General features: G+C 35.9%; 1 protein-coding gene across 5 annotated transcripts in view; it reads left to right on the top strand.

Annotated features, from left to right (window-relative positions):
* LOC111249660 (dual specificity mitogen-activated protein kinase kinase 1-like) overlaps positions 1-17,746 on the top strand; it is a 40,313-nt gene that overhangs the window by 8,326 nt on the left and 14,241 nt on the right. For 4 of the 5 annotated variants that reach the window (XM_086988189.1, XM_086988190.1, XM_022803815.2 and 1 more), the window contains 3 exons: positions 213-334; positions 1,040-1,337; positions 8,250-8,319. In XM_086988189.1, coding sequence (XP_086844315.1) covers positions 1,090-1,337; positions 8,250-8,319 — 318 coding nt within the window. In that variant the 5' untranslated portion in view covers positions 213-334; positions 1,040-1,089. Of the gene's footprint in view, positions 1-212; positions 375-1,039; positions 1,338-8,249; positions 8,320-17,746 lie in introns of all 5 variants that reach the window. The other variant, XM_086988191.1, reaches the window with a different exon arrangement.

The raw sequence follows: 17,746 nt of genomic DNA on the forward strand, positions 1-17,746 counted from the left end.
AGTCTAAAAATTGCCTATTTAGCATAATGCACATTGGGGAAATTATATTAATTAAATTAAGATAGCCCATGCTTTAAAAGTTTGATTAGAATTATATATATTCAGGACTATTGTGTTTCGATCTAACGCATGCCCTTAATGGTCATAATTTTATTGTACAAGAACGCGGATGCTGTCATTACATTCCGCACTTTCTGCTCGCTAAATTACAGAAGACGTCTTGAAAGGATCTCCTTGTGTTTATGACAGACCAGCCGCCCGCCACTGGTAGATAACTTACAAACAGTCGGTCGCTGCTCTTGGTGCTCTCTCTCATCTCATCTCAACGATCAGCGTGAGTTACTTTGCTAATCTTGCGTCAAATATCACTAGTGGTGAGCGAAATTGTGTTAAGGGTATTCATTAAGGATTTTAAAGAAATCAGTAGCATTATAGATGTCGATAAATTTGAATGTGGATCAAAATTGCAGATATTTAGATATTACTAGGACTGGGTTAATTGGTACATTTGTATGGCACACCGGTTATCGGAACAGAACTGTTTCTTTTTTAGTAACACTTATATAATAGAATACGCTTCTTATCAATGCTGCTAGTGGCGACAACCTAAATGCAAAGTATCGTAGATTCGAATATGCTTAGCCGATTTCAACAGTTGTAACATAATGAAACATAATGAAGTCGTAACATAATGAAAAAAGTTATAGTTTTTTAGTGGTACTATGCCTATAATGCAGAACCTAATTAAAAGTGTCATTTAAGGGAAGCGAGTTTCTACATACTAAACAATTATCACTAATAAGCAAAGAAAATTACAGTCTTCTAGAAAAGAAGTTTCAAGAACTTGGGTACCTCCAAACAAGAATTGTCAAAATCTACTTAGTTTAGATATTCGAAACTTAGGATTCACAAATAAATGTTTGTCATTATGTTCCAATATGCCCCTCGATGTACGTGATGTATGAAATTAATCAATCAATAATAAATAAATATTCTCCTCCGACAAAACGATTTTCTGTATTTGTGCTATCTGGTGCAGGAAAACCACCAAAAACCGAAGATCAACAAACAAAAACAAAAAAATTTGCCATGATGAAGCACAGTGGAAAAAACAAGCTTAATTTAAAGTTACCAGCAATGGACAGTAATACGCAGGGTCAGCAACATCCAGAAAGTGATGATAAACAACCTTACACTAACAGCGCTGTAGGAAATACTGGAAGCGGAAACGGAGGTACACAGAACAGCTCTTCACTCACAATGTGTAGTACTACCCTCTCAGGTCTTGCATCGAGTACAGGTCATCATTTTGCACCGCAGCATCAAAACCGTCACAGGTATTCATTGTCGCAAAATTAATAATGTTCATTTTTTCTTACGCAGTTTTATTATTCTATATTATTTTCGCACTTCCATGTTGAAGTACGAACAGATCATTCGCCGTGAGCTCAAATAGCTACTTTCTAAATGTCCTTAGCAGGCCTGAAGGCGTTTGTGCCTTAAACCCCAATAATTCCACTCCAAAAAATATGCAGATGTACCTTTTCTTTAGGTTTCTCTATATTCTCCGCTTGTGCATTTTAATATGTTGCATAATGTTACCATAACGTAAATTCGTTGTTGTCAACACTTCCGAAGTCCGCGTGCTTGTAGCCGGGTTATCAGCTCTCCATCGAATAAAACAAGGATTATCCCAGCTGAACAGTACCTTGTCTTTAACATAAACTGCAATTGTCGTTCTCGGGTAATGGATTTTCTTCCGTGGTACTGCTGGCTGATGATTGTCCCGATCCATGATGCTTTTGAGTGCATGGACAGTGACTCTCAATAGTGTGTGGTCGCTCTTTTACATCAGACAGATTTGCTTGAATGATAATACAAAAGGTGACTGATTACAAAAAAAAGCTTATTTTCGGGTAAGAAATTACCAGACAACTGTGTAAACATATGAACAAATAAGTACATTTGTTCAATATAGACATACAATTTAAAAATACCGCTTGTCAAGCGTGTTAAAAGTCCGTGTTTATTGAAAAGATATACTGAAGCAGATAGAAGTTTTGAGAAGTTAAATATTACTGCTGTACAGTCAAGTTCCTACGTCAGATGTAGGGCAAGCGTTTTCTACAATGTAGTTATCCATTTAGCGGTCTGGAACCTTGGCCAATTAGTAAAGAAACGATGTAAATACTTTCAGAATTGCTGAATTGTTATCATAGAGCAACGTACGTTGTTGAAAACTCATGAAACAAAAATTCCCTTCTGGAAGGAATTCGGCGACCCTTTGGCCTAATTTCTAAGTAAATCTGGGGACCCGAAGAAAGCGAACGCATAATTCTACGCAAAAAATAAGCCGCAAGTTTTCATTTCTTCACTCCATATGGACATATTCACATAATTTAAAACGAGAGCCCTGGGTCCTATTAATGTGTAGACTGCCGAAAAAATCGCTTCGTTTAACTAGCTACATTTCCAACAAGGTTGATCGCTTCGATGAACTCTGAACTCTCATGGTCAAAAACCTTTTGTCTTTTGTCAAAGTAGTTTACAACTTTGTCAGTTAATTGACGCTTTCTTTTTCTTAGCTGAACTAATTAATTACCAATTGTCACCGAAAAAGCTGATCCCGCATTTGGCGCAATTATATACCTTAGTCTTAAAATAAAAATATTCTTAACCTCTGAAAACATACTTCACTCTCTTAACTTCATTTCACGCGATTTATCTTGAGCAACAAAACTAAAATTTGTCAATCAGCTTGTCTCTATGTTTGTGCGATATCCCTGCGTACGTATCATAAAAAGATTTTCTTATGTCATGCTAAATGCATGTGCAAATTGATGCTTTGGACTATCGGCGAATATTTCGTGAAGCCTGAAGGGCAACCTTTTGATTAGAAATTAATATTCATATCAGTTAAATTTTTTGATTGAATTACATAGTGATAAGTGCTTAGTCGAAGAATATTCTTTTCATTTTTGTTTTTCTGCGTTATCATTCGGTCGAAATCAGGCGAATTAGACTTCCAAAGGTATTCGATCTTTTTGAAATAATAAAAGAGACGAGCTCCCTTGGGCCACCAAATACGCACGATTTCTTATGTCTTCAACGTTCAACGCGAACGACGATTTATCCAATTTACGAGTTATTTTCTCAAGGCGAATATAAATTATTATTCGTTTCACATATGATCTGTAGTTATTATATTTATCTGTTATTCACTCTATTTCACCTTACACCTTCTTCGCTTGTAGTTTATAATTTTCCTCTAAACGCATGATACGTTAATCAATTTCACCATTCGTTACTGCTGTATTTAGTAAAGATGTATTATGATCCTTCATGTTGTGCCCTGTTAGTATTAAAAACCCGTTATTTATTCCATGTTTGTGGTAACGCTTTATTACGAATTTAAATTGCTTTGATGGCACGGCAACTACTCTGAACTCTACCAATTGCATGATAGTGGCGCTCGGCATTCTTTCCTAAATAAGGCGCTACAAATCAAACCAATTTCTAGTGTTTATATGCCGGCCCGTTCTTTCGTCATAGCACTAGCCTTCTGAGTCTTTGAAAATAACGAGTTGGCTTTGAATGATCAGTACTTGACTTGTATCACTCGATGATAAATATAGACTGCACGCCGCGTGGGCTATGCTGGTCGTATCGATTAAAAAGAAACTAGCTATTTTGATTAAATAAAATTAGCTTTTTAAAAATATATTTTTAGTATAATTACTATCTTACAAAGCAATTAGTGTATTTGAATGGGAATTATATTACATTTTTAACTGTTATTCCTTTTAGTAAAATCTGGTGTGCACCAGTTGTATTGATACCAAAAGGCCAAAGAAGTTTTGTATTAATAGTGTATCACAAATTGTAAACAAAGCTCATATTTATATTCAATAGAGAAAATAAGATTGGTCTCTAAAAAACATATTTAGGCGATTTTTGGAACTCAAAAAACTCAACAAAATATATTCGTCTAATAAAGCTACTCGCCTGCCCATAAATTAGACTGGAACTTTTTCCTGAAAACGATTTTAAGAATGTTTAAAAAGAGACTCCAAATTGCTTGTTGTCTTGGTTTCCTTCTTACAAATTTTCGCTTTGAAACTGGAAGGTTGTTGCCAGTCTCTGGTAAATATGTATACCAAGCACTGTAAGTAAGCCTGTCACGCTTGGCTTAACTTATTTTAATCATCCTAATCAAACAACCTTCAAAATTGCTAGTTGCGGACGGCACTGCCCTAGTAGAGCGACATTTTTTGTTCGCTCACGTGAGGCCATTTTATAGCAGTGATTTAAAGTGGCTCAAAATGGCTCCACAATACCCAGCAGCTGCTACAGGAATTTATATCATTTTTATAATTATTATTTAATTATTCGGGAATTTATTATAATTGAATCAGGAGAATAACCATAGATTCGTATTCCATTTATAACTAAACGCAGGCACTGAATTATATTCTTTTGGACAGTTCTAAGGTGTCACTTGAAAGATCCTAGGTACATTGGCTATGATCTTTCGTGAGCCAGCGCGGCAGTTACTTTGCGCAGATCTTATCAAATATAGCACGAAATTCAGAACTAAGATCACCTTGCAACACTATACCTCTTTTCCATTATCAACACCTTCATTTATTTTTATGTTAAAGACGTTTCCCAAAGCATTTTATTAGGATGACAAAGAGTAGTTTATAATGTGTGCTCCCTCAAATACCATGAAGACTAAAAAGCGAACGAAAAATTTTTGTAGACGATATGTGAAGGTCACTTAAGGCTAAATTCAGTCACATTTTTATCGGTTGTAGAACTTTAAGTAGAAATATTTAATGACAGTTAGTATTTCTTCGTTTCCATGTTGAAAAAGTCCTCGGAATTTGACACCTCGCTGCTTACTTATTGTGAAATAAAACGATCCAAAAAAATCCAGAAGTTCAAAATTTCAAATACGCTGGGTATATTTGACTTTACCAAAGCATTAAGACCATTTTTACCAGCTATTGAATGACGTACTATATTGACGACAATGCAAATTTAAATATCCGTTGAGTTATCATGGATTTTTAAGAGATACTTCGTCAAAGACTAACCTTATTTCTCATTTTCGATAAATCGATTTTTTTTTCTGAAGTTACGATTTGCGCTTATACTATACAGATAGACATGAATATTTTAACACTTTTATATCTATCATTTGAACATTGCACTGAACAATTTGGTCAGTTCCAAAACATTTACATGCAGGATTGCATGGTGAATCCGATAGTTAGCAGAACTAAATTTTGTCGTTATATTCATGTTTGAGAAAAGTAGTAGCTCTGATAACACCTTGTCCAGGTTGCCACGCAATGTAGAACAAGCTTTGTTAATGCCAAAAAAAGGGTAGATGATAATATCGGCTAAGGACTGTAAAAAGTTTTCGATTCTTGATTACATGATGTTATTTATTAAGATGTTAAGGCAGCAAATGAGTCAAGAATTAAATGGATAGTACGCCAGAAGGCAATTTTGTAGAAAAATCACTACATTTAGACGTTCGACTTGTCGTGTTCCTCTGGAATATCTGGAGAGACTGTATTCTGGAAATCCTTAATCAAATTTCAAAAATTATTCGAGGTATAATCTTGATCATATAAATATCAAATATCTTAAAAAATTGTACATAAACAATAGTTGATATTTCTACTATCTTACCTTCCCAAATCCGCTTGACTGATGCTCCTGCTCCTGATGTGCTTGGGGTAGATAGTATTTCATAATGCAGTGCCCTTACAGAATGTTCGAAAAAGTCCGGCTTCATATTGTAGCTTGAGGTTCCGAGAATCATGTAAAAACAATCACTTTCATAAACTAAAACATAGTAAGCATAGTGTTTATGAAACATTAATTACTCGTATCTTTTTTCGTATAACCTCTATGAGACATGTCAGCCTATCAGCCATTAAAATTGCATAGATTGACAGTGTGAAAAACACGCTTTTGCTACACATTGACAGACCTTTATAAGAATAGAGAGCTCCATTCCATAGCTATTACTTTATAGGCAGCATTGCGTTTCGATACGGTTAACAACACCTGTTGAAAGACTTCTTCCTGGCGGCAGTTTCTGGGGGGGGCAACCTCAAGGCTCTTGGTGAAACCTCTAAGGAATAATCGGCTATCGGAATAACATAATCGGCTCCAAGCAATATATGAAATCTAGATCGCACTAGAGATTTTGGCATTAATCTATCATATTTTTTATATTTATTAATAGAACCCAGTAAACCAAGCAAAGCATTCCAGGTTAAGCCATATGATCTACAGCAAGCTCATAAACTCGTAATGTATGGTGTATTAAGAGCTTCTTAACCGCGCGCATATTAGCTCCAAGGAATGGTCCGAGCTCTAACAATATTGTTTAAGAGAAATGACTCAGCACAAAGCAGGCTAGTCACGAGCGACTTAGTTTTTTAACACTCGCTTTATTATACAATGATTGTTTTACATTCATTAATGAGAACACAGAACAAGAGCTAAAAGTAAAGATCCGTCTGTCTCTTTAAGTGAAACAGGACGTTTTAAGTTTTCGAGATTCAATTCGAACGCATGCCTTTCGTTCCCAACGAATAATCATTCTAACTACGGTTCCACATGTGCTTTGGGCTTCGAAGCTGATAGGTCGCACTTTACTACGTACTACATATAACTTTTACAAAAATCTCGCGAGTTCTAGAAACGATTTTAAACGGCACACGACCTCCTTCTCACAACACGATCATAATAATCCGAATCTCACGGCATTGAAGAAAGAATATGGTTCCAAATCAATAACGTACAGTCATAGCTTGCACAGAGTTTTTACTAAGATCGCCCTTACAATCAGTAAAAAATTAAAGACGGATGGGGTATTACCGAACGAAACCTGTTTTGTAGTTGAGGACGGAGCTGAAGTTACCGTGTATGCAACAAAAGTCGTTACAACTGCTCTGGGTCTACTCTTGGTCTTAGTTGGCCTTTCTTTTTGAAATGCATTTTATACTATTTGTAATATCGTACTATAAGAATCATACTACAGCCTTCTTTCCCATAATATGATATAACTACAAGGGGTCTACCCTTTTATTTTGGTATATAATAGATCCGCTTTTTTGGTGCGCAGCAGGACGATCTGTCAAGATCGACTGCATTAATCTTGCCCTTGGGAGGGTACTGTAGGGTGGTTCAGTGTGTGGTGATTGCTCGACGCAGCCCTAAAAAAATTGGTTGATATGGTTGTTGATTTTGAATTTTACGTATTGGCATATGATGATGCAGAAGCTCAATCCATATCAATGTTTTTCGTGTTTTACGTCAGGCACTGAAGCCGTTTGATTTTACTTCAGACGACTGGCTCCCAACGCGAAACGAAGTGCATCTATGCCCACATCCGAGCCTAGACTACTACGTGTCTTTAAGTTTAACAGGCAATCACGTTATCCACTGCACTATCACGGGAACCCGGCAAAATCTTAATCATGCTGTCAAAAAATCAATTTATCAGAAGCTTAACCTATGGATGCTAGTTGAAACCACAATAGGTTGTTGGTAGAAGTCTAAAGAAGAGAGAAAAATCATACAGTATTATAGCAGAGATACTCTAGCGCTAGATGGATAACCTCAAAATATTTGCAAGTATTACTATTATAGGTTTGAAGCAAATATTTACTGTGGGTCATGACTATTCTATACGAATTGCCCCGCTGTTAGATTTATCACAGCGATTCCTCTACGGAATAGGTAGCCAAATACACGGATGCAGAGAGGATACACGCCAAGCTCAATGTTAGATACCTGTTTATTTCAAATGTAATCGGGACCATGGAATCCATTAGGATACCGGAGAATTGTACAGAAGTTTTCAAAGCATGTCACTTCAAATGTGGACCGTAAGCTGCAAGCTAAATTAGTCGCTCTTGGTAACAGTTTACAAAAAGAAATGCAGCGTCTATTTAGCCGCAGTGGGATAACAATAATTAAAGAATAAAAGAGAAACACGTTAAGTCAACGCAACTGGAGTTGCTAATACAGTAGGCTAAATATATAAATATATTAATAATAATAAGGATAGTAATAATCATTATTATTATATTATTACTACCGATTTTTTGAAGCTTTTGAGAGCGAACGTCCATATTGTCACCAATGGAGTTTAAACTATTAAAAAAATGAAATTTAAATATTAGTCGGGCTGCGCTATAAACTGGCTTTTTGTTTTCCAGGGAAACTAATGGAGGTGGGAGTTTGCATTTGAATGATTCCATATCATCTGGAGGTTTTGGCGGAGAACAGGTGTGTGCCTTGCCGTCACTTAAGATATTTGAAACTAGATTTTCTACACATGCTCCGCTTATTCCGTTTATTTTGAAATTAACTATATTGTAGGGTGTGTAATGAAGATAGCTGCAAGAAGACGAATTGTACAAATGCAAGTCAATTATTTTATTACATAAACTAGCGCTATTCATAAGCGCGTTTTACTCTAGATTAATTTGCATAGATCTATATTCGCTTTATGTATTTGTCTCACATGTGTGTGCTCAAATTCTCCCAACGATTATTACTACGATTATTAGACTCTATAAGCGATTGTTTAGAACTCCAGAGGTGGACTGGCTGCGCGCGGAGGGCTCATAGTGAAAACTCAGCCTTGGAATATGTATTTTTAATATAGTAAGACCATGCACCAAATTAGACAGTAAAGAAATATCATAAACCCTTTTCTCATGTCATGGGAAATTTTTATAATTTGCATAAAATTTCAACTCACAATATTATGAGAATCATATTAGTAGGCTTACAGCGGAAGCTGCTGGGGACACTAGTGTATCAGCGTTACTCAAATGCAAAAATCATATATGGATTACAATTATTATAATGTGTTAACAACACTGCGCGACAAAACTGTGTTAATCAAAGGACTGACACATAGGACAAACTAAAGTGTCAATACAGTAATTGTAAATACCAATTACGATTTACGAATATTACTTGAAACATTCGGTGCTTTACATACTGGTATTTTTGATGCTCTTTCAAAAGCAAAAGTGATAGACAGAAGTAACTAAAATAAAAAATGATAAGAAACTTTTCATCATATAACATGCGCCCATAGTTTCTAGAGACTTCCTTTATCATTTGATGTGCCTAAAATTAATATTAACAGCACTTAATAGATATTAATAGTTTGTTGCATGAACGACAGACAAAGCGTACAGCCTTTGGACGTCAAAACGTTTGTTATGCTTCCTCAACTAATGGGAGTCAAAGCTTCTTACGCTTAAAGCTGTTTTCTCATAGGTAACATAGAGTAAACGTTGCCGCAGATGTCTGTCGGTTCAATTCGCATTTAATCTTATTCAGAAATAACACAGATGTGACGTTCTGTTCCATCTGGCCGTTTCAATAAGGGGCTCGGCAATAGGTGGTATTGCGGGCCGCAAATCTTCGGAATCGTTTTTTATATATATATATATATATACATATATATATATATATATATATATATATATATATATGTAGAAAAAAAGTATTGGCACTTTTTCACTTGAGAACAAACATGTATTTCAAGTAAGAAATTTATTCTTTACGATCTGTTACCAATCTTTAGGACTTTTCCCAGGTATATTAGATAATTCATTTCACTAGAAATTTTCTTGTCCTATTTGATGGACATGTAAAAGAATGTTTTCGTCTTGCGTGGGTAAGTTCAGGTGGGTAGCTTCGTTCACTCAATGCAGTTGGGCCACGTATAGATGATTATCAACCGCCATGTTTGCTCCATCATTTAGCAGGCTGATATACAATGAAACGCAATGTACGTATAACAGATCCTGCTGGCTTGTCCCCGGTAAATAAGATTTCCATTTGAAAGATCCATCTCTGGAGCATGTATTTAAAATAAAATGGCTTGCCGCACAATTATAACGGACATGAAAAGGATCAAAGACAAAAAGAGCAATTGAAAAAACTCTTACTTTTTGACAAATCAAATTAATATATATAAAAGACGTTTTAGAAAATGTACACAGCTTGCATGATTATCACTTCAGTTCTTACTTGTATCGTTAAACATTTAAAATGAAAAAAAAGTACGGATGAAATAATTTTATGGCAGACGTATAAAAGGTATACCGTTCTGGTCTATACACCGCTGATAGCAATGGGTAACAGTAATGAAACAAACTTTTGGTATTGAGGCGCATTTTTTTAAATTAAAGCTTTTAATTCTTACACTGTTGTAAGTTTTCTAATGTAAACTTTATTTTTAATGTTGCTATAAAGAAGTCCATTAGTTTTATATCTGGGGAAAAGGCAGAATATTTTATTAAACCCCTTTGTTTAATTCATTTCTTTGAAAGATTTTCGTGGTGGTGTGCAGATGCTTTTTCCTGTTGAATATAAAATTCGCCATCTTCACCAACATCATTGCGAATGCAGATGAAATGAACATGCTTTTGCTGTAAATTAAAGCAATTAGCACCAGCTATTGTACCATCAAAAGAGACTTGTCCAATCAAAATACAGTATATACAATGTTTTGGGACCGTAATAATAGGCATATGGCTATATATAATTATATAAAACAATATATGGTTGAACGCGATATAACATAGACGGGGTTGTTGACACAAAGTTTGCATTGAAAAATTGTGATATCACATCGCGTTATATAACTCTTTATAATTTTTTATAAGTCTTTATAAGTTTTATGTATTTATGACTTTAGTATTTGAATGTGCGTTTTCGGAGATGGTTATGGTAGCGATACTGACATTACAGCTCAATTTTGTGGATGTTTGAATTGTTGGAATTCGGATATTAGTGCAAAAGGCTTTGCAGAATTTTTTTAAGGTATTCCCACAGTAATGAGTTTGTGTTAAGGCTTTATCCTCGTGGCAAAATAAAGGGCGAAAAGGTGCTAGAAGCGAAAGAATAACTTTAGCTCACATAAAATTCACGTGCTAGTGATACGGAGAACTTGCACACAATGGTAGTGATCATCGCTTGAGACATCAGAACGTTACATCGTCTGGTAAGCAAGAAAGACATGTCTCCTACAAGAGAGGAAAAATGCTACCACTATCCCAGTCATGTTTAAGGTACATATACAAAAGATGCGTGGCTAAAAAGCGGAAAGTGGAGCTCACGACCTTTTGTAGCAGTAATTATAAAAGTGGTCTTTGCGATGGGGAAATGGCAGCTTTGCCCACTGGACAAAAGGCGCGAATCCTGAAAAAGAGAGTTTATTTCGGGCTGGAAGTCAGTCCTTTGATATATTGCTGGCGCAGTTTCTGACGTGGAAGTCGAAACACTTTAGCTCTTGACGCTGATGTTCAAAATAAACTAGATCTTATGACATTGTTTATTTTTCGCTCGTTTGTATAATTATAATCTTGTAACACTTGTGCACATTTAAATTGATCTTACGCAAGATTCTATATTTTTACTACGACGTTTAATGAGCGCCATTCATCCTCGCGGATCGTAAATATGCACAGTAATAAGACCCGTAGTTACACTTAGTTAAACCAAAATATAATTCTGAATGTATTAAAACATTTTTAGGTAACGTTAATTAAACTCGGTTTCGGATAATTCTGGCACTGCAACACAGCATTTTCGTGGAATAGTATTGCCCATCATTAATACAAATACACAAGCGTCATAAAATTATCAATATGATATATTGAAGTTACCTTGAACTATTGAATAACTTTTTGTAGTAAAACCTCGCAACCGACCTTACTTCAAGTGAATATATCTGAGTTATGTTTCTGCCTATATTACATTCTGCAACAACTAACATGAAATTTGTCCTATGACACTGTAGTCAGTTACTGCGTTGACCTGACATAGCCGTTGTTATAAATAATATTATGATAGTACGCTCCCCAAGACTTTAAGAGTACCACGTCGTGCCAAATTTTAAACATAGTGTCAAGTAGCTCTGACATTTTTTGTGATCGTCCAGCTCTATCTCTTCGCTACTTGAAATAATCTTTCAAAAATCTTTGCCTGGGCAAATTTGAAAACTGGCTCTGAATATCAGAAACTTCCTAAAGAACAGTACGGCTTTAAACAAAGTCGCATCCTTGTATCTGTAGCAAAATTACCAGGCCAAACCGAAAACAAATGATAGATCGGGGAGTTTAATTTTCCGCAATTCTGCAAGCGAGGTGATTGGGTTTGCAGCATTCACTCGTTTCCCAAGAAATCTGCCGCAAATTATTATTTAGCCTCATATCGGAACAACCCCAGTGTGTCGACATGAATGGTCTTACAGCCGAAATAGCGAACCCGCCTGTTAAAGTGTACTTGGCTGCAGTTTTATGCTTTCGCGCGCCTGTTCCTTTAGCGACGGCAATAAATAGATCATTATAGTGTCGTCCAATTAGCAGGACATTATCTGCCTCTTTTTCCAGCGTTCATTCAGATCGGTACTTGTCCGATGATAGTTCCGTCTCAGCTGTAGCAATATGAATTAGCTTATCGTAGTGCATTTTAAAAAATTTGTTTCTCCTCGTTAACCGCAAACTTTCGGTCCTATTTTCAAAACCTTAAGCACTCTGCCCTTCCGCTCCCACATTGAATACTATTATTGCTTACATGTTTACAAAGCCTTGCATAGTGTCTGAACAGTATAGATAAATGTAATTAATCCCAGCGGACAGCTGAACCTATCTTTTCAAAAACGGAGATGTTAATATTCTTTTAATGAGATTTACGGGTGATCAATGAGCTTTGTTTCTTTCTTTTTGGGTAGATTGGTAATTGATTATGCAGCTGCTCGTAATAGGGTCTCTATTTTCAACGATGCAGGCTACTTTGTAAGAACGACAGTGGGTGGCTCCTTAATGGCCTCAATTAATTATCAGCCTGTGCTATTAGAGGAAATGTCATTTTTTGCGAATACATTTTCATTCAGCAAAAAGATACCTGTCCTTCAAAACCAAATGACAAACATTGTGAGCAATGCCTGTTATTGTAATGCTTCATACGTATTTCTTTTTGCCCATTCTAACATCATAGATCTTACCGTAAGTAGTAGCAAAGTTCTGCTGAGCTGTACGGAGTCTTTAATGGTCGAAGGGCTGCCTAGGAATTGTAGCTTAGTCGAGCAATATAGAGGAAGTGTAACCACATGAACGCCATTCTCCAAAGCCAACATGAGCACACTCAGGCCTGCGTAAATCTCGTGGTTATCCACAATTAGCAAACATGGCCTTTCCAGGCAACTACGAATGGTGGCAACGAAACATTTTAGGAAATTTCCGAATTCTTTTTTTGATAATCTCCCCAGACGGGTTTGGAAAACCTTGGATTTCAAGTGGTACATCCATTATCATGTGCTTCTCGAAGTGTACTTTAGAAAACATAAAATACGACGGAACTGCATTTTTGCTTACACAAAAACAAGCATTGTAGCAAGAATTTCATGACCTTGTAACGTCACTTGAGCAGCCATTTTCGTTCCTTCGCGCGCAATAGGTTTTGTAGGGTTTATTACTGTCAAATAAAGGATGTCTTGCTTTGATTAAATACGTTAGAGAAGTAAAACTGTATGACACAGTTTTAAGATTAGCAAGGAAAACTTGCTCATTCTAAACTCGTTAGCTGTCTTCCTGATAAAAAATGCGTGCAAAAAAAAACGGCGGCAGCTGCTTTTTGTACTCTTTCGAGATTTTTTGTCTCCATTCGTCTTTTTCGTATGTACATACCACTTTGAGTCAGCAATCACTACAACATGTTGTACAAAACGAGCTAATAATTGTGATATCAGTTGTTCTTTAGAAGCACTAGCTTCTATACTAACATAGGTACTAAAATCGGTTGTTTTAAATGATCGTTTAACGCACATTATCTAGCGTTGAAAAACAGGATACAGTGTTTAAGCCATTTTGGCGATAGCGTTCTCCTTCAAAACGTATTTTCCTCCAAAAAAAGTTTTAGAAGGGTGCTACATAAGTAAACAATACATTTGTATCAAATTTCTATACATATATACAAGATATGGCACCCGAATTGAAGCAAGCTTTGGCGGCCTGTTTGTCATAAAGGCATGCATTTGTTCGGCACTTTGGTGCCGAAAGGCATCCTGTTTTCATTAAAATAAAGACTAGCCATTATGGAAAACAATGCGTTGCTCTTGCAATTTTGGCAAAAATGAGCTATTATCCGGTCCATACATTGATCAAAAACTTTCTTTTTGCCGGAAATCAACAATCTACGCTATTGGCAATTTTTATGCAATTTTTGAAAAATCCGGTGAACAGTATCATCAGGTTTTAGATTTAAAAGGCTCAAAAAGTAATTCAAAAGGTCTATTTTGTATACGCCTGGATTTGTTGTGTAGATATTAACGGCCACCTTGGAGAGCGAAATTTTAATTGCTAATTGAGTCGTCTAGATAAGCTCTAATGATTAATTTTTTTTAAAGCTTTTTGCTCTTTGTGGACTTTTTAGTCGCTTGAAGCCCTTGTCTTCCTCAAACCTTTGGTAAGGTATGAAAACTTAATTCTGTTAGAATTTCTTATATGTAGCGTATTTAAGCAACATCTTTATTGACTCATAACCACCAAGACCTTTTCACGCACAAACAGTAATTAATAAAGTATTATTTGTGGATTACAGAAGGAATATTCTGAAAATAACTTTCTAAGCGATTAAATTCCCGAATTGATTTGCGAGCAGTAAATTATGATAATATTGAATGAAACTGACTATCAAACATAGTTTTTATTCAGATACACTATAGACGCAAAACATAGAAACGTTCTAATTTAGATGTTGCATTTTGCGTGTGCCCACTACGATGAATTGTGTCGTAAGACAATTTAGTTGTTGTAATTACTCTGTGTAATAAGCAATGACATTTTATTTCATATTAGCCCGAAATAAGGCTGGCTCATATAGCTTTACCTCATCCTGCCCCATATAGCACCCAGGACTGGTCGTGTAATATTGCAGGATGCGGTGACTTCTATAAAGCATAAGACCTGCAGTTTGCTTCGGACAAACCCAGCAACGCGAATCGCAATGCATTCTTGACATATTTAAAAATTTTTAAAATCTAGTAGTATATATATTTAATGTCCTTGTGATAGGGTAGTGGACAACGTTGATTGCTAAATTTAAGGACATGTAGTGGTCTGAGTTTGAATCTGCTTTTTCATTTCGTGCCGGGAGTCAGCCATCTTACGTAATGCCTGACGGCTCAAGTATCGAACGTAAAACACGGAAAATAAAACATTTCAAATCAACGTTTTTTTGATAGAATAAGACGAAGTGACCCGCGTAATCGTTGTCCGATATAACCTCACTCCCTTTAATATGTCATTAATGATAAGGCAAGACGTTTCACAAATAAAGTTGCATAAAGTCTTCATACATATTTTGCATGCTTTTAATTACCTATCCAAATATATAATACAAACCACTGAGCATTGATAGCATATTATAACATGTTATTTTATAAAGTCTTTTAAACTATATTGCTGTGAATCTACGCCTACCCTTGTTCACCTACGTGCTAGGGTATTAATCATCGGCATGACATCAAGAGCAGATATGACCACACTATTTACAGTTACCCTTACTTTATGATATTCCTATATCTTACAATTCTTTTAGTGAAAGCCGTACATGGAAAGAGCAGTAACCACATATCATTTATTTTTGTAAACATCTCTCCGGCTATGGTGGTTGTTTATGAAGCCAATGTCCGCCACTTTTTTTCTATTCTCTGATAAATCTTTCATACACGTATGTTTCTACAAGGTCTAACGTCTTGAACGAATTAGTGATAAAAAGTGACATCCCTGAGTGGGTTAGATTTTACTTCGTCCTGCGCCGATAGGTATATTGAGAAAAAATGTTTTCTAAGTACTCGAATTTTTGTATGCAGCGGTAAGAGGCACCTTCCAATTGAGTAAACTATAAAATTATTAAGATAGGATGGAGGTGGATGCCACCAAGGTCTATCATACCTTTTTTTTTTGTTAATTGTGTTAATTGAATAAACTATGGCTGACAAAGGGACCCTCGAGATAGATGAATGTGTTGCAAAAGTTGTTTCGTTTCCAGCTTTAGCTTATTAATGGCTGCCGGTGCCTCTTCTCAACGAAGTTTCATTACTTCGTCTTACGTATATATTTGCGAACTAATTTCCTTCACATAATTAGTCAATGTCGTTGTGGCCTACAGAAAGTAAACCTGTTTTTACTTAACAACAGTACTAAATTCTTGCAGGGAATCATATATACGAACAGATACCACTTTTAATTTTAGCTCAAAGACCATTGATCGGAACAAAGAAAGGCAGAGAGAATAGGTTCTCTTCCTGAGTTCATCTCATACTTTTCTAAATACCTGGTCATTCCTCGATGTCACCGTAGACTAAGGCAACGTCCTTCAAAATATAACCTCAAGTATTTCCAAAAGCCTCAAGACGACACCCGGACTGGCTGTCTTTTCTCAAATTACAGTTCTTGATCCAAAGCCGAACGTTTCCGTAAAATCGATAAACAATACATTCAAGACATGTATTAAGACTGTATTTTTGTTATACAATCCAATAATTTTATTTTACTGAAGACGCCTTCTGCGTGATTAATGTTCTCCAGTACAGATTCTGTTGTATTATGGAATTTCAACGGGCAGTGGATGCTCCGACACTAGAATGCTTTGAAAGGAAGCTCTCATAATCTCCAGCTGGACCACAGCCAACTCTGAGTTATGCATGAGGAGTGTTCTCAATCAGCCACCTCTCTTACTATTAGGCAAATAAGTTCTTGTTTCCTCTCAGCGTTTTCCTATAGAGCAAAAAAACTGCCAACCTCTGTCACATTCATGCTTAAACTGCATTTGCAGGCGTTTTGCTGTCGAATACTGTGGTAGTAAGTTATCAAATGGGGCATGACCGGCAGTGCGGCTCTGCAAATACGGCTGTGTCTCTATTCATAGATATCGAAAAATCAGACTTTGTTAGTAACTTTAATGTAATGATTTACCTTTTATAGAAGTTATCAATACGAGCGTTGCATTGGCAAAATAATAATCTTATAGGTTGCATTCACTGCAGAAACAATATTCGTGTGTTGTTTGTGCTAATAAGAATAGTACAATTTTGAGTTAAATAACTGTGAACTGAACTAAGTTAGCGAATGATAATTGCTCAGATAATTTTTTTACGTAGATATATTTTGTGATTATCGTCATCATTATCAGCACTAATAGTATTTTGTATTATCTATGTGGTGTAGATGCTTGACACTAATCAGGCGTTTATATCACAGTGATCTCCTTAGTGAAATAGTTACTCGATTCAACCACTCTATATTGGTCGAGGTTCAATTGATCCAACAAATTTGAACACGTTCCTAATTGTTATGCACTGAAATTCTCAACAGCAATATCACGAGTATTAATATGCTAAGTATCCCTTTCTGTTTATAATCGACTTATAGCGCTCTATAATCGCTAGTTTGTATCTAGATATTTATTGACTTCTTTAATTTTATCAGGGGCACAAAATGGGGAGCTTTTGTGTTATTGTTAATAACAATATTATCAGCACCATAAGTTGCGGCGTGCTGCCCAGCTAACATATTTTTTGAGGTACCGTGGTATAACCCTAAGGTTACAGGTGGTTTAGAGCTTATTAAAAGGGTCTCTTTCTTAATTATTTGCGTAGCGCAAGCATCACTGGCCGTTTTTT

This window comes from Varroa destructor, unplaced genomic scaffold, assembly GCF_002443255.2.
Source record: "Varroa destructor unplaced genomic scaffold, Vdes_3.0 BEIS01000004.1, whole genome shotgun sequence".
NCBI classification, from domain to species: domain Eukaryota; kingdom Metazoa; phylum Arthropoda; class Arachnida; order Mesostigmata; family Varroidae; genus Varroa; species Varroa destructor.